Source organism: Balaenoptera acutorostrata, chromosome 10 (genome assembly GCF_949987535.1).
Source record: "Balaenoptera acutorostrata chromosome 10, mBalAcu1.1, whole genome shotgun sequence".
Lineage (NCBI taxonomy): Eukaryota > Metazoa > Chordata > Mammalia > Artiodactyla > Balaenopteridae > Balaenoptera > Balaenoptera acutorostrata.
The window spans coordinates 95,438,570-95,461,909 of record NC_080073.1 but is presented as its reverse complement, the minus strand read 5'-3'; the positions used below and the strand labels follow the sequence as shown (position 1 = coordinate 95,461,909).

At 57.4% G+C, this 23,340-nt stretch overlaps 2 protein-coding genes across 13 annotated transcripts in view; one reads left to right on the top strand and one right to left on the bottom strand.

The window, feature by feature from the left end:
• The window catches only part of JARID2 (jumonji and AT-rich interaction domain containing 2), a 246,768-nt gene extending 224,813 nt beyond the window's left edge, over window positions 1-21,955 (top strand). For 9 of the 12 annotated variants that reach the window (XM_057555273.1, XM_057555278.1, XM_057555280.1 and 6 more), the window contains 11 exons: window positions 2,337-2,839; window positions 5,179-5,271; window positions 7,810-7,928; window positions 8,016-8,086; window positions 8,755-8,869; window positions 11,251-11,356; window positions 12,276-12,458; window positions 12,901-13,031; window positions 13,627-13,810; window positions 16,724-16,831; window positions 20,003-21,955. In XM_057555273.1, the coding sequence (XP_057411256.1) occupies window positions 2,337-2,839; window positions 5,179-5,271; window positions 7,810-7,928; window positions 8,016-8,086; window positions 8,755-8,869; window positions 11,251-11,356; window positions 12,276-12,458; window positions 12,901-13,031; window positions 13,627-13,810; window positions 16,724-16,831; window positions 20,003-20,161 (1,772 nt within the window). In that variant the 3' untranslated portion in view covers window positions 20,162-21,955. Of the gene's footprint in view, window positions 1-2,336; window positions 2,840-5,178; window positions 5,272-7,809; window positions 7,929-8,015; window positions 8,087-8,754; window positions 8,870-11,250; window positions 11,357-12,275; window positions 12,459-12,900; window positions 13,032-13,626; window positions 13,811-16,723; window positions 18,687-18,745; window positions 18,905-20,002 lie in introns of those variants that run through there. The other 3 variants (XM_057555275.1, XR_009009570.1, XM_057555277.1) reach the window with 3 other exon arrangements.
• A 626-nt stretch (window positions 21,956-22,581) lies between these two features.
• The window catches only part of DTNBP1 (dystrobrevin binding protein 1), a 121,872-nt gene continuing 121,113 nt past the window's right edge, over window positions 22,582-23,340 (bottom strand). The window contains exon 10 of the mRNA XM_057555284.1: window positions 22,582-22,971. Within this exon, the coding sequence (XP_057411267.1) occupies window positions 22,754-22,971 (218 nt within the window). The 3' untranslated portion in view covers window positions 22,582-22,753. The remainder of the gene's footprint in view (window positions 22,972-23,340) is intronic.

Below are 23,340 nucleotides of genomic sequence, written 5' to 3'. Positions count from 1 at the left end.
GCTGTTGTGAAGACCCTTGGCCCCCAGGCAGAGACCACGGATGGCTCTTGGAATGCACATTTCCCTCTTCCTCTCCTGCTTATTGCGCCTCCAGGATTAACTCACTCTGTCAGGGACGCGCCGGTTCTGCGGATGGGGTTCCTTTTGGGTCTGCCAGGTGAGTCACATGCTTCCCTTCTGGCTCCAGACCCTCGACAGGAATAGGGCATGTCCTTCCTCCAGTTGGAGAGGACAACTTTTTAAAGGCAGGGAGCAGAGGAGATATTATCGGTCATTTAGGTATCAAGAGTTGGCAGTAAGATAGGGCTCCTTGTAAGATGGAGGTTTCATTATTACTCTCAGCAGGTGAGAATCACTTACATTGAAAGAATTCTTGGTTTGTGGTCCACTGTCAGGGATGTGGTGGAAGGTGACACAGGGCTGTGGGAACAGGCTGAGGAGGTGCTAGCCTCTCGGGAGCTTGGCGCTGGCTGCGTGGGTGACCAAGAACCTCACCAAGTCGTGGCTGCAGTAGGACGTCTTTGGTCCCCCAGCCTGCTGAGGGGGTGCGGTAGGTCTTCTGGGGACAGGCGGTGTGCTCAGGTGACGTCATGAGGGCAGCCAGCGATCTTCCATTCAGAGTAGGTTTCCTTAACCTTGACTCGCGTGGCACCAGAAGCCGCGAGGACCTGACGCTCTGGTGTGTGTGTTCACATCCGTTGCTGTTACCCCAGCTCTAAAGCGTCGTCAGCTTCCAGAAGAGGAGCTGAGCCGGCCCGTTACCCGCAGAGGCCTGGGGCTGTGGCTCTGAGCTCGGCCTCCTCGCAGTGCGAGAGACCTGGTAGTTTTGAAGGAATTTCCCAGAATCCACAGAGCGGCTGCTCCTTCTCTGGGAGGGTGGCACTTTGTCACGTAGCATCCTCGTGGTCCTGAGAACGGGTTGGTGATAGCAGGTGAGGAGTGAAATAATGGATTTGCAAGTACTGGGTCAGTTTTCTCAGTGCTGTTGAATAACAGTGAGTGCCTCCCTGCTGGTCAGCCTGTGGCCTGAGCCACTTGGGGTGACTCGCATCCCTCTTCACCTCGGCAAGTCCGGGCGGCGTGCGGGCAGCCCCAGGAGATGCCCCGAATGAGAGCAGGGCCTGGAGTGTGCATCTTGGAATCTTGGACTTTAGGCCCCTCCCAGCCAGGGTTGGGGCGAGTTTCCTCCTCGACGTGACCCCCACTGCCGCGCGGACCACAGTGACCACAACTAGCCCCAGCGTCCCACCCAGCACGGTAGATGGACTCGGGCTGCTGCTCGCCCTTGCCCTGGCCGAGGTGGTCCTGTGTGCCCGGCTCGCCCAGCGTGCACGTGCTGCTCTCAGGAGTTCCGCTGCTTTTCCGTTCATTTATTTTATATAAATCTATCCCCACCCTTTAAAGATCTAAACGTTCTTAATGTTTACTTTGCTCACCTACCATTTTGTGGTGTATTTACCTCCTAACAGCCAGTAGACAGTTATTCTGGAAGATTTTTTTCCCCCTTTATTGGCCAAACGGTGGTTGATTTTCCAGGTCCCATTGAGAGAGTCACTTGGCGGGCATTCAAACATATCTGAGTTTTGACATGCTTTGTACAGTGTGATCAAGGGGCGTAGTGAAAACCAGCCCATACACCTTCTGAGATAAGCAGCCCTCTGTGTGAGTGGTGATGGGAGGAGCTGAGGGACAGACTACCGCCTGCCCCGAGGTGGGTGCTGCCTGCTGCCCGGAAATCCTGGGGGGGATCGAAAATAAGTTACTGTGTCTGTGTGCGTGTGTGTGTGCGCTGGGGGAGTTGGGGGGGTCAGGAATGACAACACATGCTACGTGTGTACACTTCCCGACATCGCGGCTGTTCCAGGTGACGCTGGCTCGTGGGTGTGGCCGGGTGGCACTCCCCAAGCCTTGCCAGCCCCAGCCGGGATGCCCCGTTCCATCACCCTGCCTCCTGGGGTGTGAGAGGTGTGCACCCTGCCCCCGCTCCAGGGCACGCTGGACTCTTCCTCCTCACGGATCTGCTCGGCCATCTCTCCTTCCATTCAGCCCTCTGCCTAAGTGTCCTCTCCTCGGGGCTACCTGCCCTGACCACCCTCCTAAGACAGCCGCCCCTCAGCCTGTCCTGCTCTATTTATCGTCCTAGTGCCCACGATGGTCTAAACCCCGCTTCTCTGTGGACTAGATTGTTCTGTTGGCTGCTCTGGCCCCAGGGCCTGGTGGCATCTCTGGCATGCAGTGGGCACCGGGCACCCGTGGACTCCTGGGTGATGGAGGACGGTCTTGTTCACGGGCCTTTTCACCGACTGTCCCTCTGTTTCCTCCCCTTACCGTCCCAGGAGGCTGTGAGCTCGACCTGGCCTGCTTTTTCCGGCTGATAAACGAGATGGGCGGCATGCAGCAAGTGACTGACCTCAAAAAATGGAACAAACTAGCAGACATGCTGCGCATCCCCAAAACCGCCCAGGACCGGCTGGCCAAGCTCCAGGAGGCCTACTGCCAGTACCTGCTCTCTTATGACTCCCTGTCCCCCGAGGAGCACCGGCGCCTGGAGAAGGAGGTGCTGATGGAGAAGGAGAGCCTGGAGAGGCGCAAGGGGCCCCTGGAGGGCCACACGGAGCAGGACTACAACCGCTTCCACCCGCTGCCCCGCTTCGAGCCCAAGAACGGGCTCATCAACGGCGTGGCCCACAGGAACGGCTTCCGCAGCAAGCTGAAGGAGGTGGGCCCCGCACAGCTCAAGACGGGGCGGCGGCGACTCTTTGCTCAGGAAAAGGAGGTGGTGAAGGAGGAGGAGGAGGACAAAGGCATCCTCAGCGACTTCCACAAGTGTATATATAAGGTAGGGCCCCTGTGCGGGGCCTGGGTGTGAGGCCTCGGGTGCACATGCAGGGGCCGGGGGCTCGGCTGTGTCAGGCTCCCGAGACCCCTGACAGTCGGCTCTGGGTACGTTCCTCGTAAAGAGAGGTGTCTGCGGTCTGCAGGGGGCTGGGTGTCCGGACGAGGTTACTGGGCGCCCAGCCAGGGGAGTCGCTTGCCCGCCGTGGCCTTGGGCTTCCTCTCCATTAAATGGGTGTGTGTGTGTGCGCGTGCCCATATGTGTGCCCACGTGCCAGGGGTGCAGCCTGGGAGCCACGGCCCCTCATCCTGGAGTGGCTGCCCGTCGGGGCCAGGGCCTCTCGTACACACAGGGACCAGGCCCTCTGCAGCTCCCGATGGACGTCCCCCCACTGCCACCCAGCCTGCCCAGCTCGGCTCTGCCGGCTCCTTTCTGTCCGCCATCGCGGGTCTCCTGGGGAGGGGGAGGGGAGGCGCCCTGCTTCTGCCGCATCCCGTAACCGCCCAGCCATCCCGAGGAGGCTCCCTCCTCGGGGGCGCGCGGTGGCGTCCTGGTGTCTTCCCACTTGGTGGCCCGGCTCCGTGTCCACAGGGCGGTGGGGACCCGGGCTGGCAGGGGGCACAGACTGGGCGCTGCCCTTGCGCCGCTCCGGCAGCGATCTGCTCCGTAGGCTCGGGCGAGGGGCCCCGTGGAGGCCTCGGTGGTCACGCTCCCACCGCACGAGCCTGTCCGTGGTCTGGGGACGCGTCGGGCATCTGCGGTTCTGCCCTGAGTTTGGCCTCTTCCCTTTGAGTCCCCACTCCGAGGTCGCACCTCTGGCCACCCTCTGCCTCGCTTCTCATTCTCTCCTAGGCGTGAGTCCTGCCCTCCTTTCTGGGGAGAGATGCCTGCTTGCCTAGAGCTTTTCCTGTTACTGGACCCAGCCAGGGTTGGGTCTCCTCAGCTGTGGCTGCGGTCTGGGGGCCGTGACGGCGCTCCACGGCACCTCTGCGCGCCGAGGGGCCGGCAGCTCGAGGCTCCGGGTTCTGAGCCCCCTCGGCACCTGGGGGCGTTGACTGTTGCGTGCTGGGTGTCATCGTCTTGAATCACAGGCACCCTGCTTTAGCTGACACAAAATCAGGTCCCTCCTAGCAGGTAGGATTTTATTTTGTAATGAATGGCAGGTCAGGAGAAGCTTGGACTTGTACAGCAGTTTCTCTTTTCGGTAGAACCCTCCTTACAGAGCTGAAGAGCAAAAGCGCAGGGCAGGGTCTGCGAGCTGACTGCTCTGAGTGCCCTTCCAAAGGCAAGAAGGGTCTGCCCCCTTCCTAGACCTGCAGCTCTGTTCACGGGGATGCTCCGGCATCGCCTCGTTAGGGGGACCCTCCCTGAGCCCCTGCCTTGCAGCCCTGCCCCTCTGCTTCTGGTTCATCGCGCTCAGTGCCACCTCCCAGCTGTTTTGTGTGAGCCAGAATTCCCCAGGCCGCCCCGAGGCCAGGGACGTTGTCTGTTTTGAGCACTGCTCTATCTGCAGCCCTTAGAACTAGGCCTGTACACAGTAGGTGCTCAGTAAGTACTTCCACAGTCAAGGGGTGAGCATGCCTGGTCAGGGAGGAGTGGAGAGCTTGCCTTTAGAACCAAGCATATCTGTGATGCCACCTGTCATCTCAGTGAGCTTGTCCTTGTTAACATTCCCAGGAAGGGGTGGTGTGCAGGGCTGGGGAGGGGACGTTGGATAATCTGAAGAGCCTGCGTGCTGTCCCAGGGAGGCGTCGGGACAGGGAGTGGCTCCGGGGCGAGAGAAGGGCCGCACCCCTCTGTCCCCTGCACATCTACGAGGCCAGGCTGCTCATCTGGCTGGTTCTCACGTGAGGACCCTCAGGGTGGGTGTAGGCGTCACCCAAGTTTCTTTCCCGGGGTCCCTGGTCCCGAGGTGCGGCTGGCGTCTGCCTTGATGCTGTTGGTTTCCCCCTGGCCACAGCCTTTCTCCTGCCCTCACGTGGGGCAACCGGAGGAGCCCCGGCTCTTGCCACACTGCACTCGTTGTTCCAGGGAGTGAAAGCAGCTTTGAAGCGGGGCACCTCGGCAGCGCACCCGGGACTCCTGTGGGACCCCGTTCTGCTGGCTGGCGGGGGTCTGGCCCGGCGCTGGATGGCCAGGGGTCTTCCGCCTCCTTTGTTGGCACCTAGGGTCTTTCTCGGGGAGTGTTTTTCCGCCACCTCTGTTCGTGTCAACTCAAGACATGGCCTGGCCCCTGGTCACAGGGACGCGTCACACAGGGGCCCATGACGAGGTGGCCTGCTTTGGGGTCCTGGCTCTGCTTTGTTCCTTACGCTTGACTCTTGTTTTTGTTTTCTTTTCAGGGAAGGTCTGTTTCTTTAACGACTTTTTACCGAACAGCAAGAAATATCATGAACATGTGCTTCAGCAAGGAGCCCGCACCAGCTGAAATTGAGGTGCGTGAGCTGGGCGGTCCCGGCCCCCGTTCCGCCCGGAGCCGGGGATGGAGCCCCTGGGCCTCCTGGGGCGGGGGGGCGCGCGGAGGGGTCGTGAGCGCCCAGCCCATCGTCTGGGCTCTGGGGGTGGCCAGAAGTTTCAGCTCGTGTTGGTCCCAGCTTGTGCAGGGGTAGCAAAGGTGTAATGGAGAGAGCGAGCCGCCCCAGCTTCGCCCTGACTCCCCTGGAGCCGAGGCCCGTCCTCAGGGTGCCTGTTATGCAAGAGAATGTTTGGAATCCCTTGAAACCACAGTTGTGCTTTTTCCTCTCTCCTGTTTTTCATTTAATGGGGTTGGCAGGTTGCCAGTTTTGTGCTTCTGAGTTGCGTGAGGTTGGAGAGGTGCAAGCGCGTCTGCGCCCAGGCCAGCGAGCGGGGGTTCGGCGTGAGGCACGGCCGGGGGTCGGCGCCCGGGGCAGCGCCCAGCCGAGCCGCTGGGGGCTCCCGGATGCTGACGTAGGTGGGCCTGTCCAGGGAGAGGCCCGACTTCCCTCGCTGGTTCAGGGTGGCTGCTGGCGGAGCGTGAGGGGTTGCGGACCGCAGCCCGGCTTTTGGTGAACAGCTGGTTTCAGAGCACGTCTTTTTCTTCAAAGATATGTGCTTCTTCCTCTCGGTAAAACCATGCCGACCACCAGGGCGCCCGGGCCCTGATTTGATCGGGTTTCCCAGGAGTGGGACTTCCAGGACAGTCTGGGTCACCAGGACGCCTGGTCCCCTGCATCTGTGCCGCGTGGGACCCCACCTCTGATGGTAGCCGTCAGAAGCCCAGGAGGTCCCGCCCTGGTGCTCAGGCCTGGTCTCCCAGGTTGGTGAATTCTGTGTTCGATTTTGGCATCACCGTCATTCCTTTTAGGCCCCGGGTCTGTACCCTGGGCGGTATCTGTGAACACCACACAGTGGCCTGACCTTTGGCCCTGCCAAAGCCATGTTCCATCTACCGCGATGCCAGCGGGGCCCTGATTCTGGGACACGTGGCCGTCACAGTTGCTTCCCGAGTGCCTGTGCCATTTGTGGGAGAAACGTCAGAGGAAAGGAACGCAACTCTGGGGCTGATCGTCGGAGCTGGAAAAAGAGGCCTTTGCTTCACAGCACAGGTCCTGGTCGGGAGTCCCCTAAGGTTAGGGTTGTCACTGTGTGTCGCTTCCTACTCAGGAATTAATTCTCTCTGGAAGCCCAGGTTTCGCTTTAATAGTTGTATAATATCTAAACACAAAGGGAAGATTTGCTCAACTCCACACTTTAAGTCTGGCTGACTTCTAGATCCTGCAAAGAGGCTGGGCCCTCTCCTTGGCCGGTGTCACCAGCCCGAGTGGCTCCCCCGCCTCTTTCACCCAGCAGAGGTTGGTGTGAGTCTAGGCAGGACTGGCCCGAACCCGTCCCCTCAGACAGACTGCTGCTCCGTCATCCCCTGCCTGCGAGGACGTCTGTTTGAGGAACCCGGGCATTTAATGCTGTCGACTTGACGCGGGCATCTGGCCGCACCCGGGCTGGTCTCGTTGCAGAAGCCACACGGTGGGGCAGTGGCCGACACGGGGGGCTCGTGGGTGAGGCTTCCTCCTTTAAGTGGGGTTCCAGGAAGCAGGGGCGGGTGATGCTGTGCTTCTGGGATGATGAGTGAAGACACAGTGAGGGGGGAAACTGAACCCCTCTCACTCGTTAGCAAAGCCCATCCCGACCCGACCCCCTCTTGCCCCGCAGGCGTTCAGGTCATGCCCACCCCTCCCCCATCTGTTTCGCTGGCTTGGGTCACAGCCTGGGGGTCCGACCCTCACGTGCAGCCCGCTCACTGGGGGTGTGCAGCGTGTCTGCTGAGACGCCTGCCCGGGGCTGTGGTCATGACACCTACGGACGGTGGCCGCACGTCTTCAGGCCCGTTGCTGTTATCGCTTTCTCCCTCCCTTTCGTATAAATGATTTTTAATTGTGGTAAAATATGTGTAACATTTACCATTTTAGCCATTTTTAAGTGCAGTTCAGTGGCACTGAAGTCCATTCATGTTGTTGTGTGACCGTCACCACCATCCATTTCCAGAACTTTTCCATCTTCCCAAACTGAAAGTCGGTTCCTATTAAACACTGAGCCCCCGTCCTCCCTCCGCACAGCCCGTGACACCGCCGCTCTTCTTTCTCTCTGACTTTGACTGTCCTGAGTACCTCACGGGAGTGGCATCACGGTATTTGTCCTTCTGAGACTGGCTTATTCCACTTAGCGTGAAGTCCTCAAGGTTCATCCGTGTCGTCGCGCGTGTCAGAGCTGCCCTCCGTTTTGAGGCTGACTCGTATTCCGTGGACGTTGTACCTTGTGTTTATCCATCCGTCCACTATGGACGTGGCTGCCGTGACCGTGGGCGTGCGGTCGTCTGTCTGCGGCCCTGTCCCCCTGCTCCCTAGTGGCCATCGTTCAGGACGAAGATAGTCCCTTCACCTCGCGGCGTCGAGTTGAGCTGGGCCCTGCGGCCGCGGGCAGCAAGGCGGTACTGACGGCCCTCCCTCTCCCCGCAGCAAGAGTACTGGAGGCTCGTGGAGGAGAAGGACTGCCACGTGGCCGTGCACTGCGGCAAGGTGGACACCAACACCCACGGCAGCGGCTTCCCGGTGGGAAAATCAGAACCGTTTTCAAGGTAACGTCGGACGCTCCTGCCCGTGTCCTGGGGCCTGGATGGTGCCCCCCGCGCCCGTCCGTGACGTCCCTGTGCTTCCCTCTGCAGACACGGATGGAACCTCACCGTCCTCCCCAACAACACGGGCTCCATCCTGCGTCACCTTGGTGCTGTGCCTGGTAAGCCTGCCTCGGGCGGCTGTGGACCCAGCTCGCCCCATCGAGAGCTGGAGGGGAGGGGACTGCGGCGCCCGGCGCGTAGAGAGAACTGGGATTGTTAGAAGAGAGAGGGGTTGGCATCATGACTGAAGTCAGTAAAAATGCGGAAAGGTAAACCAAATCGCAGATCTAGAAGCTGGGCAGATGCGTAATGGCGCGCTTTCCGCCTTGGCCAATTTCAGAGCGAACGTTCCGACTCCGTGGGGCTACTGCCTCACAGCCGGGAGAGAAACCAGTTGTCCTGGGTGTTGTGGGAAGAAGGGGCCCCTGGAGGAGGTGACTGGCGTGGGTGACCCCCACGCTGCGGGGTAGGGGTTACCCCGAACAAAGGGGCCCTGCTTCCTGGCTGGGGGCCAGTCAACAACAGTCGTGGTCGTGTTCCTTGGGCATCTTGCTTCCTGCCTTAAGTCACTAGTTAAGATGTTCTTCCACTGCTGTTTTGTAACAGTGTCATGTGATCTTGGTTTCTGTATAAGAAGCAGGAAAGAGCAAGTCCCTTCTTCTCACTGGGTTTTGTCTCGTTTTGAATCCCATTTCTTCTTTTTTTCTTGTTTGGGGAGAAGATGCAATTTCTCTTGCTGTCACTCTGAGACATTGGTCTTCATCCTGCCCTGTCCCCTTTGTTCTAGGAGTGACAATTCCCTGGCTAAATATTGGCATGGTCTTTTCTACCTCATGCTGGTCTCGAGACCAAAACCACCTTCCCTACATTGACTACTTACACACTGGTGCTGACTGCATTTGGTGAGTACACTGGCCCCAGGCCTCCTGATGCCACCTCGCACTCACTGATGGCTGACAGCCTTGGAGGACTGACTTTGCGTGTTTGTCCCGTGTTCCCTGTCATATCAGCCTGGGGAGCTGTGCTGGAAGTCGAGCTGCTGGAGAATATTTTAATTTGCTCAGGTGATGAGCAAGGTTGAGCATCTGTTCTTAGGCTTATTGGCCATTTTCCTTTTCTCAGTTGCCTGCTGACAAGGGGCTTTTCTTCTGTGAGGTTTTCCCCTGGTGGTTGTTGATTTCCAAGAGTTCGCTTCATAGCAGGGTCAGAAACAGTGAGAGTGTGGCAGGAAGCCGGCCGGGAGTGGCGTCCGTCTCGTCAGCCGCCGCCTCGCGTGGTGTGAACTGTTCTCTCCGTGGCCTCGCGTGAGTGGTGGTTTTCAGCCTCTCTTCGTGGCCTGTGTCTCCCAGTCCACCGACTGCAGAGAGAGAGTAGGTCTTACTGGAAGTGGAGTTCCTGCCGTGGGAGGTGCACGAGTTTGTCTGTTTCCCAGGAAGCCTTCTGCCCGGTTCCCAGGCGTGATCCTTAACCGTCAGGCTCACCAGCCCTGATCCGAGCTGGCTCTTCAGCTCCTTTGTTTACGACGGCAGATGGGAAATCACTGCAAATAATCAGATGTCTTGTCGTCTCTCGGGCTGCCGGCACCGCATCCATCCCACACTAACTGGGTTTATGGTCCTAATGGGGTGATTAGCATCGTTTATTAAAACAAACAAAGTCTTAGAACTAATGTTCTCCCTCCAAGGAGCCAGTGTCTGCAGCAGTCTGGCCATCACGACTCGCCCTGCCTTCCGGCTGCGTCGGCGCGAGTGGCGGTCGGTGTAGAGGCGGGCAGGCCCTGTGCTTGATCTTCTGCGGTGGGGCTGGGGTCTCGGGCAGAGCTGCGGGTGGACAGCCGGACGGTCCCGCGCAGGGCGGCCGGTGCGTGGACGCTGGGCGTGTGCGGGCCCTCCTCCAGGAGCCACTGAGCCCTCAGCGCCGTTCCCCACGGAGACGCTGCCGGGCAGCGCCGGCCGGGCTGAGTTGAGAGTCACAGGGTCCCACGCAGGCCTGTGACGGGCCCACCGGACCCTGGTTCCTCATCGGAAAGTGGAGTGACGTGGCCCACACCCCGCAGGGTGATGGGGTGAAAGTTCGTGGCCCCGGTGGTCGTTGTTCTGCTTGGCCGTTGAGTGAGAGGCAGGGAAACCCAAGGTTCTGTGGGCTGTGTGAAGACTAATCCCTGGAACCTCACTGATGGGGAGGAGAGAGGCGGCCGGATAGGATCAGAGAACTTCATGGTGTGTGGTTTTTCTTAAAACATGTGATTGAGGTTAGAAACCCTGGGTTTAAATTACAAATCCGTAACAGAATATGTTGGCATTGAAATAACAAGCGCTTAAAAGAAAAGAGCCTTGGATGTGGTGAGTGCATCCTCTCACTCAGCAGAAGTCAGGACTTGATCCCTCACCTCCAGGGATTCATCACAGGTGCGTGCCCTCCCCACCAGGCCTGGGCAGCCTGAAGACCTGTCACACGGCTCCGGGGCTTCAGATGTCCCACTGAAGCCTGTGGACTGTGGGGCTGGGAGGTCCCAGAGGAGGGGCCTTGAGGAGGCTGCACGTGCCTGCCTTGCGTGCTGACCACCGGCACTAGGATCTCGGGAGTTGTAGGTGGCAGGTGTGTCCCTGCTGGGTCCTCCTGGGACACAAGTGGCAATTCCCATTCTCCTGCTCCCTGGGATCACACTGAGGGTCCAAGGTCCTTCTGGTTGAGTTCGGGCCGTGTTTTCCCCCACCATCTTCCCGGGCTCCTTGGCTCCAGCCAGCGGGGTCCGTGTTGTCTGAGCCCCAGCCCCTGTGTAGCCAGCCGCTTCCTTCCCCTGACGCAGGCCCTGGTGGGGTTGGTTGTCCTGCGCGTCTCCTGTGTACACCGAATCCTAGTCCTGCAGCGTCCTCTGTCTGCAACAGAAAAGTGTCAGGTGCCAGCCCAGCGATAAGTCGCAGCTTGGGAGGCTCACGAGAGGCTGTTGAGTGTGCAGATATGTCTGGATCTGATTTATAGAGGCTTTTAAACATCTGCTTTTGGTTTGAAGGCTTTTTGGCTCACGTATAGGTCAGATCTGCAAAAAAGTTGCATGTTTGTCTGCTGGAGTGGCCGCAGTCTGGCCACAGGGCAGAAGCGGCAGAGTTGTGTTGCCCTGGGAGGAGACCCTGGGGACGCCTATGAGCGCGCCCACCTCCCCTCCTGCGCCCAGGGCCAGTTTCCAGGCTGCTGTTTGCTCATCTCTGAGGGAGCGTGGAGGACGGGCTCCCGGGCAGAGGGTCCTTGTCAACTCCTTCTGCCCTGATTTCAAACCACCCAGGTATTGCATTCCTGCTGAGGAGGAGAACAAGCTCGAGGACGTGGTGCACACCCTGCTGCAAGCCAATGGCACCCCCGGCCTGCAGATGCTCGAGAGCAACGTCATGGTACGGGGGCCAAGACGGTGGTGGAGACTGGGGTTGTGTCAGGTGGCGTGGCCGACGCAGTTGTTTTATTAGCTCACCCTCTTTGTCGACCTGTCCCTCGAAGGTAAAGAGGACAATGAAAAATAAATCCTCCAGGGATCCAGCATAAGCAAAATGTCCTCTCTTATGAAAACCAAACTAAAGTGCGTTCCTCTGATTGATGGCCCAGGACACGGGGCTCATGCATGTGGGGACCTTTGACTCTGTTTCCGGGCCTGGTGGTTTTTTGTTTTTTGTTTTTTTGTAAATGGCGACTGGGGTGGGCTGGGCAGCTGGACGACTGGGCCACCTGGGCCTCTGGTCAGGATCACTCAGGGATGAGCACAGCGGCTGCTGACCCTATTTTCAGACAGTCATGAGCCTGCTGAGCTGCCGGGAACCTCTTTAGCCTAGAATTGTGTTCGACAACCTGAGCTCAAGGCTTTTCTGGCCTCCGCTGACCCTGCCTGGGTCTCCTTTTGCTCCTGGGCCCGCCTCACTCTGGGTTTGGCTCGGAGAAGGTGAGCAGCAGCCCCTCCGGGGGGCCCGCAGCCCCCGTGCTGTGCACACGGATCCCGGTCCGACCCGGGCAGTGCCCGTGGGGACACGGGGCGCTCACAGCGGCCACGCCTTTGCCTGAATCGTCGTCACTCTTGGGCCTGTATCAGTTTATAACTTGCTCCTCCTTTGTTTAGGAGCTACGTCTCTATTTTCTAAAGGGGAAAGGAAACGTCTTTCATACAAAACGTAGTCTGCGTCGGGAGCAGGCTTAGGTCCCGATGCCCCGTCTGGAGGGCAGGTGGGCCGGCAGGCTGTCGCGGAAAGAGCTCCGGCCGGTGGGAGGGAGGCACCCGGGAGGGCGGCCCTTGGTGGGCGTGCGGCTCAGCCCTGGTCTCCACAGATCTCCCCGGAGGTGCTGTGCAGGGAGGGGATCGAGGTGCACAGGACAGTGCAGCAGAGCGGCCAGTTCGTCGTCTGCTTCCCGGGATCCTTTGTGTCCAAAGTGTGTTGCGGCTATAGCGTCTCTGAGACCGTGCACTTCGCCACCACCCAGTGGACGAGTATGGGCTTCGAGACGGCCAAGGTAGGCAGGCGGCCCTTGGCACGCGTCCCTGTGCGTGTGTCTGTGTGTAGATAATGTTTAATTTCAAAGCGACTCTTGGAAACCTGAGTTGGCTGAGAGTTTTTTTTAGGGAGGGAGAGCTGCTAGAGGTTGACTATATCGTGAAAGTCGTCGAGCTCTGTTACTGACCCACTGCGGTACTGGGAGGTCGGTCGGTACTGGGAGGTCGGTACTGAAGGTGTGTAAGGCAAACACTGTCCTCGGCTGGCGGAGCCTCGAGTACCTGGTGCCTGGTGTCTTTCTCCAGGGAGACACGATTGTCGTACAGTTTTCAATTGCTTTGAATCCAGATGGAATTCAACATTTGAAAATTCGGATAGTGACCCCTCCCCAGTAAAGAAAGCCCTTGACAGCTGCCTAGCATTGAAAATCTGCCCTAAAGGGACGTGACTGCCCCTTGCAGGAGATGAAGCGTCGCCACATAGCTAAGCCGTTCTCCATGGAGAAGTTACTCTACCAGATCGCACAAGCGGAAGCGAAAAAGGAAAACGGTCCCACTCTCAGTACCATCTCAGCCCTTCTGGACGAGCTCAGGTAACACAGGACCCCCGGGGCCCAGGCCGGGCGGGATGGGGGTGCGGCCCGTCCTCTGGGGGAAACCGCCAGCCACTGGCTTGGAGCTGCAGGGCCCGCCTGGGGCTTGGCCAGCGGGCGAAGACTTCGGGGTGCCGATGCTGCAGGAGGTGGACCCTCTTTGTGGAAACGGACAGGAGGCGGCTCCTGAGCCCCTGGCCTCACGGGTCCTCGGTGCCCCTCGCCAGCGAGGAAGGGCCCTGGGAAGGAACAGACGGGGCAGGAATTGAAGGGACCGTTGGCCTGGCTTCCCATGTGACCTGCAGAGGCTCAGCGGAGCTGGTGGACAGCACAGGATCTTCACGCGCTTGTTGACCCTCTGATTCCGACGTCGGCAGATAGTTTGTCACGTCTGTCCTTGGCCCGGGCGCGGGGGCACCCCGGCTGGCACTGGGCGCTTTGCCCCGGGTTCACCGCAGGCAGGGTCTGGCCACCCGAGAGCCCTTGGGGGTGGTCTGGCCTTTGGACTTTGGACGCAGGCCCCAGGTGGGGAGGCTGGGCCCCGAGGTCCCGCGGCCCAGCCGCGCGGCGCCCTGAGCCTCGTGTGTCTGGACAGGGACACGGAGTTGCGGCAGCGGCGGCAGCTGTTCGAGGCCGGCCTCCACTCCTCCGCCCGCTACGGCAGCCACGAGGGCAGCAGTGCGGCGCCCGACGGGAAGAAGAAGCCTCGGAAGTGGCTGCAGCTGGAGACCTCGGAGAGGCGGTGTCAGATCTGTCAGCACCTGTGCTACCTGTCCATGGTGAGCCCCCGCCTGCCTTGGGGCCGCCGCTCCGTCCCCCTGGCCCCCGGCTCTGCCTTCTCTGGCCCCTGCCCACCCTCCCTCACGCAGCTGCCCTGCGGAGACGTGGGGGCCCCGTCTCTTTCCGTGTCTCTTTTAGCTTCTCTTCAGCCATGTGACTGATCTTGTTGCCCCGTGGACTCTGAAATCTGTCTGGTTGAAGCAGCACCTCCTATCTCCAGCCTCCCTGTGTCTGGTCCTGGCTGGAAGGCAGCCCCCTGAGCTGCTGCAGTCCAGCCCGTCTGCCTTCTTTCTTGGTCGCTCCTGCAGCCTCCTTGAGGGGCTGATCCAGCCCAGCCTGGGGCTATGTTATATGCTTAGCGTCCCCATGCCGACCCCATCCCAGGCCAGAGGGGACCCCATCCACAAGCCTTGCTGGACGGCCAGCTGGATGGTGCAGACCCGCCTCTCGCCTCCCGTGGGCAGCTGCGCTGACACAGGTCTCTGTAGACGCAGGAACGCCCCCCGCTGCTGTGGCCTCAGCCGGTGCATTGCCCTCTCCCTGCCTGTGCAGAATCCCCCTCCCGAGAGAGAAGCCTAGGTAGTAAGTGCCCGCCCCACGCCCGGCGCGATGTCCCACTCGTGCATCCCCACCGGCCCCACGTGGCCACCGAGGCCCAGAGCGGCAAGCGCGTCCCAGGTCTGACTCTTGGCCTCCTGACTGTGTGCCGCGTGACTGTGATGCTATCTCACCCCCTTGCCCTGCGTCCCCGGCACCCCTCTGGCCGCCCTGCAGAGAAGAGGGGACTACGTGGCCACTCCCGCTGAGCCAGATGCCCTTTGTCACACGTGAGACGTCAGAGCACTGAGAAATAATGGGAGGAATACTGTAATAGTTGGCTAGGGCTGCCATATCAGAGCACCACCGACTGCTGCCTCGAGCAACGAAGTCCCTTTTTTCATAGTTCTAGAGGCTGGAAGTCCAAGATCAAGGTGTCACCAGGGTTGGCTTCCTCTGAGGCCTCTCCTTGGATCGTAGACGGTCGCTTTAACCTGTGGCCTCACAGGGCCTTTCCTCTGTGTGCTTGTGTGTGTTAATCTCTTGTTGTTAAAAGGACGTAAGTCATATTGGACTAGAACCCACCCTTACGACCTCAGTTTCCCTGATTATGTCTTTGAAGGCTCTCTCTCCAAATAAGTCACCTCCGGAGTTACTGAGGATTAGGACTTCAATGTCTGAATTTGGGGAAGGGGTAATAATTCAGTCCATAACAACCACGCATCCCACTTTACATATTTTCTTCTATCTAGCTTTCTTTTCCCAGAGGCTTTTTAAAGGATACAATCAAGAACCATGCTGTCTTTAAAACAAACAAGTCATAAGAATTTCCCCAGATCTTAAAAATGTTTTGTGAACGTCGCTCATAAAAGCCGCATAGTTCCGTGTTCGTTCCTCTTGCATTAGAATGAAGTTATTCTCGTGGGAAACAATCATCGTGTATTTCCCATGAGCCTGGGTGACTGTTGTGACCTCATGTGGCCCTGGTCCCTTCCCGTGGGCTCAAACAGCAGGGTGTGGGCTCATTTTTATGCTGTCCCTCCAAAAGCTGTACCCTGAGAGTTGTCACCAGGATTTCTTAGCCAGAATGTTATTTTAAAAAGCACATATCCTGAATACATAGGTAAAAATTGAGGTTTTATTTATATATGCTTTTCATCGCTTAGGTACTAAGGGGTTTATATGTTTTTGTTCACTGTTTTGTATTTATGTCTGATCCTGTCCTCAGCCCCGGGTGATGTGTTTGTGCCAATAAGTGTCATTTCCTTATTCCTACAGCTTGTTTTTTTTGTTTCTTTTTTTATAAATTTATTTAGTTTTTATTTATTTTTGGCTGCATTGGGTCTCTGTTGCTGCGCTCGGGCTTTCTCTAGTTGCGGTGAGCGGGAACTACTCTTCGTTGCGGTGCGCGGGCTTTTCATTGCGGTGGCTTCTCTTGTTGCGGAGCACGGGCTCTAGGTGCATGGGCTTCAGTAGTTGTGGCGCACGGGCTTAGTTGCTCCGCGGCACGTGGGATCTTCCCGGACCAGGGCCTGAACCCGTGTCCCCTACACCGGCAGGCAGATTCCCAACCACTGTGCCACCGGGGAAGTCCCCAGCTTGTTTTCTTGTCTTTGCTTAGAAACAATGAAGATAAAAAACCTAGGTCTTTCCCTTGAATCCTTATGAAAAGACCTGTGATGCTCTCGCATCTGGTGTGTCAAGGCAGCATTTTCGCATTGTTTGCACTGAGTGAGACCAGGACAGGGAGTCAGGGTTGGGGTGAGGGGTGCCCCCCACCCACCCACCCACCCACACACACACACACAGCTCTGAGCAGCTGTGGGGCCTCGGCCCATCCCTGGTGCCAGCGCATCCTCAGGGCAGCTGCAGGCCGGAGATTCAGGCTCGCTGGCAAGGATCAGGAACCGTGCTGGCTGGAGGGAGGACAGAGGTGCTGCCTCCCGAGGTGGTGTAAACCAGCTGGACCAACCGAGCCGCCCACGAGCAGGAGAAACATGCGTTGTCGCAGGAGTGTCCAGGGTGTGGCCATTCTGGCACCTTTTGTACCAGGGGAGTTTCTGAACCAGAAGTCTCAGGAGCCCTCAGGACCCTCAGCCCCTGTCCACCAGCCCGCCGCGCTCAGACCCTCTGGTGGGAAAGTGCACAGGAGCCAAGAGGGCCCTCGAGGCCTTTAGGTGCAGCTCAGAGATGGTCACTTGTTTCCTGGCGGACGATCCCGGTCCCGGTGACTTGTTGGTGTTCTCGTCAGTATCCCGTGTCTCTGGGTCACGGACGCCCCTGGCCTGGGCGGTGGCCTTCCACACTGCTCCCGGGACACCCCCCTGTCCCCCACCCCCGAGTCCCCTCAGCCTCGGGTGCCTCTCGTCCCGCAGGTCGTGCAGGAGAACGAGAACGTGGTCTTCTGCCTGGAGTGCGCCCTGCGCCACGTGGAGAAGCAGAAGTCCTGCCGCGGCCTGAAGCTCATGTACCGCTACGACGAGGTCAGTGCGTCGCGGGGTGGCAGCGGTCCCCTGCCCGCGTGGTCCGTGTCACAGCTCTTGTCGTGACCGCGTGCAGCCGGCCTGGTTCCAGGTGCCTTCTGGCCGGACGGAGCCTGACGTGGTGGGAAGGTAGCTCCCTGCGCCAGGATGGGGGAGTGGGCAGGTCTGGCTTGAGTTCCACTGGCCTGGAGAAACCAGCAGCTGAGGCTGCAGGGATCTGTGTCCTTGGCCGCGCTTTGTCGTGCCACAGCGAGCCCGTGCGCAGCGCGCTCCGCTCTGCCTTCCCTCCTGGCCTCAGTGGCTCGGTTCATAAGGAGTTTGGTTTCGGGGTGTGGCTGCGCTGTCTGGAGGGGACTGTGCCATCACCTCCAGTCGGGGCCCAGATCCTGAGGGGACAGCGCGGGACAGACCGAGACCGAAATTGGCAGGGCCAAGCCAGGGCTCCCCTTCCCTCCAGCCCGAGGGCCGCTTCAGGGGCCTCGCGGCTGCGTCCATCTGGTCTCCGTGTCCTCAGAGCAGCCCGACCCTGGTGCCCCGGGACTCGGCCTGAGGAGCCTTCCTGGCCCTGGCCCCGCAGGGTCTCTGGGACACAAAGTGCCAACCGCCCTGCCCGTCTGCCCGTGTCGGCGTCCCTCCCCGCAGCTGCCAGCGGTTCTGCTGTGGGTCAGTGCGTGGTGAACTTCAGAGCCTGCGGGCGGTGCCCGAGGGGGCGGCCCTGAGAGTGCCCGCGCCCTTGCCCTCACCCCAGGGCCTCGGCAGACACGCAGCCTTTCACTTTTTGCTCCCGAAGGTTTCACCTTCTGAATAAATCCCAGTTCCGCCCTCTCTGAAAACCGCAGCCGTCCCCAGGGGCAGGTCCATGCGAGGTGCTTTCTGTGTTGGCTGGCCTCCGCTGCCCATTAGGTGCCCCCCTGCGGAGGGCACTGCTCCAGCCGGCATGGAGCACCCAGGGCTCCGCTTCCAGAGCAGCCTGTCTCGTCTCGTCACGTGTGTTTTACGTGCTTCCAGGCTGCTCTGCAATTGCCTTTCCAGGTACAAGCTCGCAGCTCTGGAGACACGTGGCCCTTTTACTCCTTGACTGACCCGGAGTCCTTTTTTGGGGGGGGGGTCACCTTGGGAGACTTCTCTGGGGACCCCGTGGCCCCTCCTGGCCCGCCCTCTTCCAGAGAAGCGTCCTCCTCCCTGTGGTGTCCGGCCATGAGCCCCTCTCTGAGGGTGGAACCTGCCGGCTCCCCCATCCCCACTGCCCCCCAAACCTGGGGTGGCCAGTCCCACGTAAGGCAGCCTCATCCGGCCATCACACACGGCAGCCCCGGGCAGGGCAGGCAGGGCAGGGCAGGGCCGGGCCGGGTGCCCCGGGAGGCGATGGGGGCGCCCGTGGGGTCTCAGGCTGTGGTCGGACCTGATCAGAAGCCTTTGGCTAAATTGTAAGATTGGAAAGCTGAAAACGGATCTCTTTGCATCTTCTTTGTTTTCAAAGAGCATGTTCAGCGAAGGCAATAACCACTTTCCCTTCCCTGCTTCTTCACTTGAACAGCAAATGTCAGAGCACGGTTAAAAATAAACCCTCGTGTCTGAGTCAGAGCATCTCTGGCAACTCGCAGGGTACAGCCGGCGGCGCTGGGGCTTCTCGAGATGATTCTGAAGCTCAACAAAACGTGGGTTAGTTTCCACCTCCAGCCCATCTTGGAGCTAGGTGTCTTGATGTGACCAAAATCCTGGAAAAGAATCACATATGTAGGGTCTGTCGGTCTGAAGCTTAATCATTGGTTCTCACGCATAGGGAAGAGGAAAGGTTTTGTAAGCCTCCTACTTTGCCAGTGGTCTGTTTTAGTAAATGAAAATCACAAGTCAGTTCCCTATTGAGTTGAACTGTATTTTTTTTTTTTTTTTTTTTTATTGGGGAATTTCCAGCTCTGGGTTGGATCTCAGAAATGGCTTTTGAGAGCACAGCTCTGGTCTGAGCCCCGGTGCCCAGCAGTCAGACCCCTCTGTCCAGCCGTTCGGTCACACAGGTGCAGGCAGGTGGCTGCCTCCTCGGACCCCCTGCTGCCCAGGTGGCTTTAGCTGCAGGTAACTGGGCTTTAATGAAGCTCATCTGTTTGTTCTTCATTAGCATGTGTATCGCAAGTGCTTTAAGTGGCCCAACGATGTTTGCAGTGCCTGGGAGCAGGCCTGGGCCCGGACTAGGCTGACCCTCAGGCTTGAGTGAAGGAGTGGCCTCCCGTCCCCGTGGCCTCCTGGTCCAGCAGGTGCTCTGGAGTGTATGGCAGAACATGGGCCACTTCAATACTCCTCCCCGTGGTTTCTTGCAAGTTGTGTTAAAGTTACACATGTATTTTTGACGCCAACAGATAGATGGTTCTCTTGTTCCGTTTGTTCTCTTCCCTTCGCTGAGGAGGGAATAAGAAACGTTTATAGACACGTGCTTGCATTCATCTGCAAGAGCAGGTTAAGTAGGCTCCAGAGTAGCCGAGAGAGCAACAAGCAGCCCCCAGGCATTTGTCACCATGCAGGGAGCCAGGTGAGAGGCCCTGGGCCCTCAGGCCTGAGTCTCCCCTCACTTCCCAGCCCTCCCCCTCCTGCTGGGGCCCCGGGCGGCCTCTCAGCCCCGAGGAGGTGCCCAGGTGGCGGCAGCAGGAAGCCTGCTGCTGTGTTGTCTCGGCGGCGAGGGACCTCGTGGACACGGGTGAAGGTACAGACGAGATGGGAAAGCAGCTCTAAGGAAACAGCTCCATGCTTACTCTGGTTTTGGGGCTGCAGGTATTTCAGGGCTTTCAGCTTGTGAACGTTTGGACTTTACAGCCACCAGGGGGCGCTCCTGGGCTCCCTGGAGGGGGAAGTGGGGTTAGGAAGCTGCCCATCAGGAAGGGACTTGGTGTACCGTATCCTTGGCTTCCAGATGAGAAAAGGCAGGTTTCTCCCCGAGAAGGAGTGTTTTCGTTTAGGTGCCTGGCCAGGGGACCTCGGTCTCGGGAAGTTGTTGTCCTAACCAGCTCCCAGGCCGCTGCACCTGGGAACCTCGGGGCGGATTTCCAAGGCCACCCAGCCCCCCCCCCCCACGCCCCCTCGGTGCCGCTCTGACGTGGTTTGATGAAGGTGACTCCCTGGGGGGTCCTGGCGACGCTCTTCCGTTGGCTAATCCTGTGTCTTCCTTTCAACCCGAAACAGGAACAAATTATCAGCCTGGTCAATCAGATCTGTGGCAAGGTATCTGGTAAAAACGGCAGCATTGAAAACTGTCTCGGTAAACCCACACCAAAAAGAGGGCCCCGCAAGAGAGCGACGGTGGACGTGCCGCCCTCCCGGCTCGCCGCCTCCTCCTCGTGAAGACGCCAGCACCGGGGGCCGGGGATAGATATTTTTCTGTAATTATTATATTCTAGTTTGGAGTACTGGCTGTAGGATACAAGCTGTCTTTGCACTAGCTCTGAAGAAGATTTTCTTCTGGTTTTAGAGAACTAATTTTGTTTTAGCATTAAACTGTTGAACTTTTTTTGTACTTAGAATACCTAGATACTGCAGTCAGATTTTTGAAACTGCCGTATATTCACTGTTTTAAAACCCTTGAGGGGCTATTAATTTGTATTGCCCCTTGTGGCTGACAAAAGCCTTTTTGTTTGATTTTTGTTTGTGTTTTCTTTTGTTTGTTTTTTTGTTTTTTTTCTTTTGTAATTGTTGGGGGAAAAAAGGCTTTTTAACCCATTTTTGAAGAGGGTGAAGTTTGGAGAACAAATTTTAAAACCGTCAGTAATGTGAGCAGATTTTTTCTAGAGAGGAAAAGGGATAGGAGACACACACACACACACACAGACACACACACACACACAAAACTTGAAAGAAATGGCTTTACTTTGGCTGTCTTTTCTTCTGTCATGTGCAGGATGAGTTTGTAATTGTTAAAACCGGAGAATCCCCATTGTGTTTCTTTGGGCGGTTATGGCAGCTGAAGGTGGACGTTGTTTCCTAACCATAGGCAAATGAGGAAGTCGGAGTGACTAGGTTCTCTTTACCAGCACATCACTATGCATCTGTTTAAGGAAAAAAAGGAAAGAGAAGAAAAAGACTGCCTGCCTTGGAGGGGGTCACGTGAGGGAAACCTGTGCCTGATTTCATTAGGAAATCCATTCTGTTATTTTTTGGTGCTGTTGGCTACTTTATCAAAAAACCCTTCAATAGCATCCTTAAGAAAAAAAAAAAAAAGGAAAAAAGTGATTGAAGCCGTTAAGTGCTTCTTTGTCATGGATGTGCAATCTTTCTAACATTCCATCTTCATCTCACAGCTTGTTTTACACCTTCACAGGTCAGCATTAATCTTTCTTTTTAAACTCATTTTGTTGGTGATCACATCTAGAGCCACTAGGAGGTCTGCCGTTCTTTTTGAATGTGAAAATGCATCTGCGCTCATCTGGTCTATTTTTTTCTCTTCATGTTGTAACAAAAAGAAAAAAAAAATCCCGTCCCTTTTGTACATACGCCTGTAAATTGTTTTAAATACTTGAGCCTTTTTCTGGGTGGGGGAGGGGAGGGGGTGAGAAGACGAGATGAAGAAAAGCCTTACACTTCAGTTTCTTCATCGGTTGGATTGGATGCTTACAGGGTTTTTCTTGTAACATTTATAAGTGCTGCTTACATCACTGAACAACAACAAAAAAAATAATAATGGAGTAGCTGTTGCCCTTCTCCGGTTGTGTGTACAGTATGTGTGGAATAAAAAAGGGAAACTGTTTTCACAAGCTGTTCTTTGTTTCATAATTGGATTCACTGATCCCGCAGCTGCCCGTGTTGCACTGAGCTCGCCGGTGGGGCTGTCAGGAGCGTCCTGTGACACTTTGTCGGTTGTCGTTTGCAGAAGACTGAACTGTGTGTTGGAATATTTAACAATGACATGAGCAGAGTCGTGTTTTCCAATGTGCTTGTCCGGTTTTCATGGCCTTGCTGTGTTCTTGCCCTCTTTTGGACAGTGAACTTCTGCCTACGGCTTACGGTCTGACGTTTAATTTATTAGCGCTGCTCTGCACCCCTCCCCTGGGAGGGAAGACTTCATGTTGTTTATTGCCAGTTTTTTGTTTACTTTTCAGGTTTGTACTACAAGGTTTAATAATAAAAACAAAGTTTTTTGGACACTTGTCTGTCTTGTGGAAGATGAGTGAATGAAATGAGATGTTTTCTGATAAATGGGCTGAGGGGGTCTGTCCCATTGGCCAGGGAGTGGAGTGAACACCGAATTTTAATCTTTAATCTCACTTTCCCTCTGCTGGCGGTTGCCTGGATGCCCTCTGAACAAAACCCAAACGGTTGCCGTTTGCCTCTCATTTTCTGCGGGGCCCCTGGACACCAGCAGGCAGCGTGGCCACGAGGGTGTAGGGCCGCAGCCGCCCCTCCTCGCACCAGCCTGCCCCTCGTCCCTGGGCTGTGAGCGAGCGGGGAGAGGGGAAAACACGTCCCTGGGGGAGCAGGGTCCCGTCAGGAGCGGGCTGGCGTGTGGGCTTGGCTTCGGTTTCTCTCTCTTCCTCTGGGCCCGGGTGTGTGCTCTATTAAGGTAGGCCGTGCATGTTGGACTTCATAATTTTTGTAATGATCAGAAGAAAACCCAAACTTGGTTAGAGCCGAGAGGAAGCACAGTTTCCTGCCTGTAAAGGGCTTTTCCATTCAGTGCCGAGCCAGGTGGACACCTAATTTCCTGGCCCAGCCTGCACTCTGAGGCCTGCAGAACGTGTGTATTTAGCAGCCCTTCTGTACAAGCCGGCTGTGTTTGCGGTCCTCAAACTTTATTGTAGCTGTTGTTTCAGTCAGTTTCTCACACATTATTGGCAACTGGGTAAAAATCGACAGCCTCCCTAAATCCACCTGCCTTCACCGCGGACCTCTGGGCACAGCTGTGTTGTCCCCTGAAGGTGGCCAGAGCACGGGCGCCCGGGTTTAGGAGTCACTGTCATCAGTGTGTAAGGTGGCAAGGGCGGTGTCCACCTCCACCCCCTCCTCGTCAGACTGGACCACGGGGGACTCCCCACCTTCGCTGGGGTCCTGGGCAGCCGGGTCGGTGCAGGCTAAGGATGAGGAAGGCCGTGTGGCTCGGGATCGGGAGGGATTTGGAACCTGAAGAGTAACTGCATCCTGACCGGGGCTTGCTTCAGGTCCTGCAAAATAAAGCAGAAGCGAGCTTGTCATAAAAGTACTGCATCTGAGAACTGCCCCTGAAGATGATCATTTGAACTCTCATAGAACATAAAACGGGTGTAAGTCCTCTGTTCCTGTGACGTGCAGGCTGCAGAACCAGGCCCCATGGCAGTGCAGGAACTGCCCCCAGAAAATGCTGAGCTAGGTGACGCCAGAGGCAGCCCAGGGCCCGAGCTGACCCTTCTGCCACCTGTGACACATGGAAAGATCCCGAACCCTTCCCAGTATCCAATAAAGCACTGTGCTCAAGGCCAAACCGCGAACACTGCATTTCTTTGAGGAGCACTCCTCGTAACCTTGATAATCTAGATTTACCTCTTTATATCCTT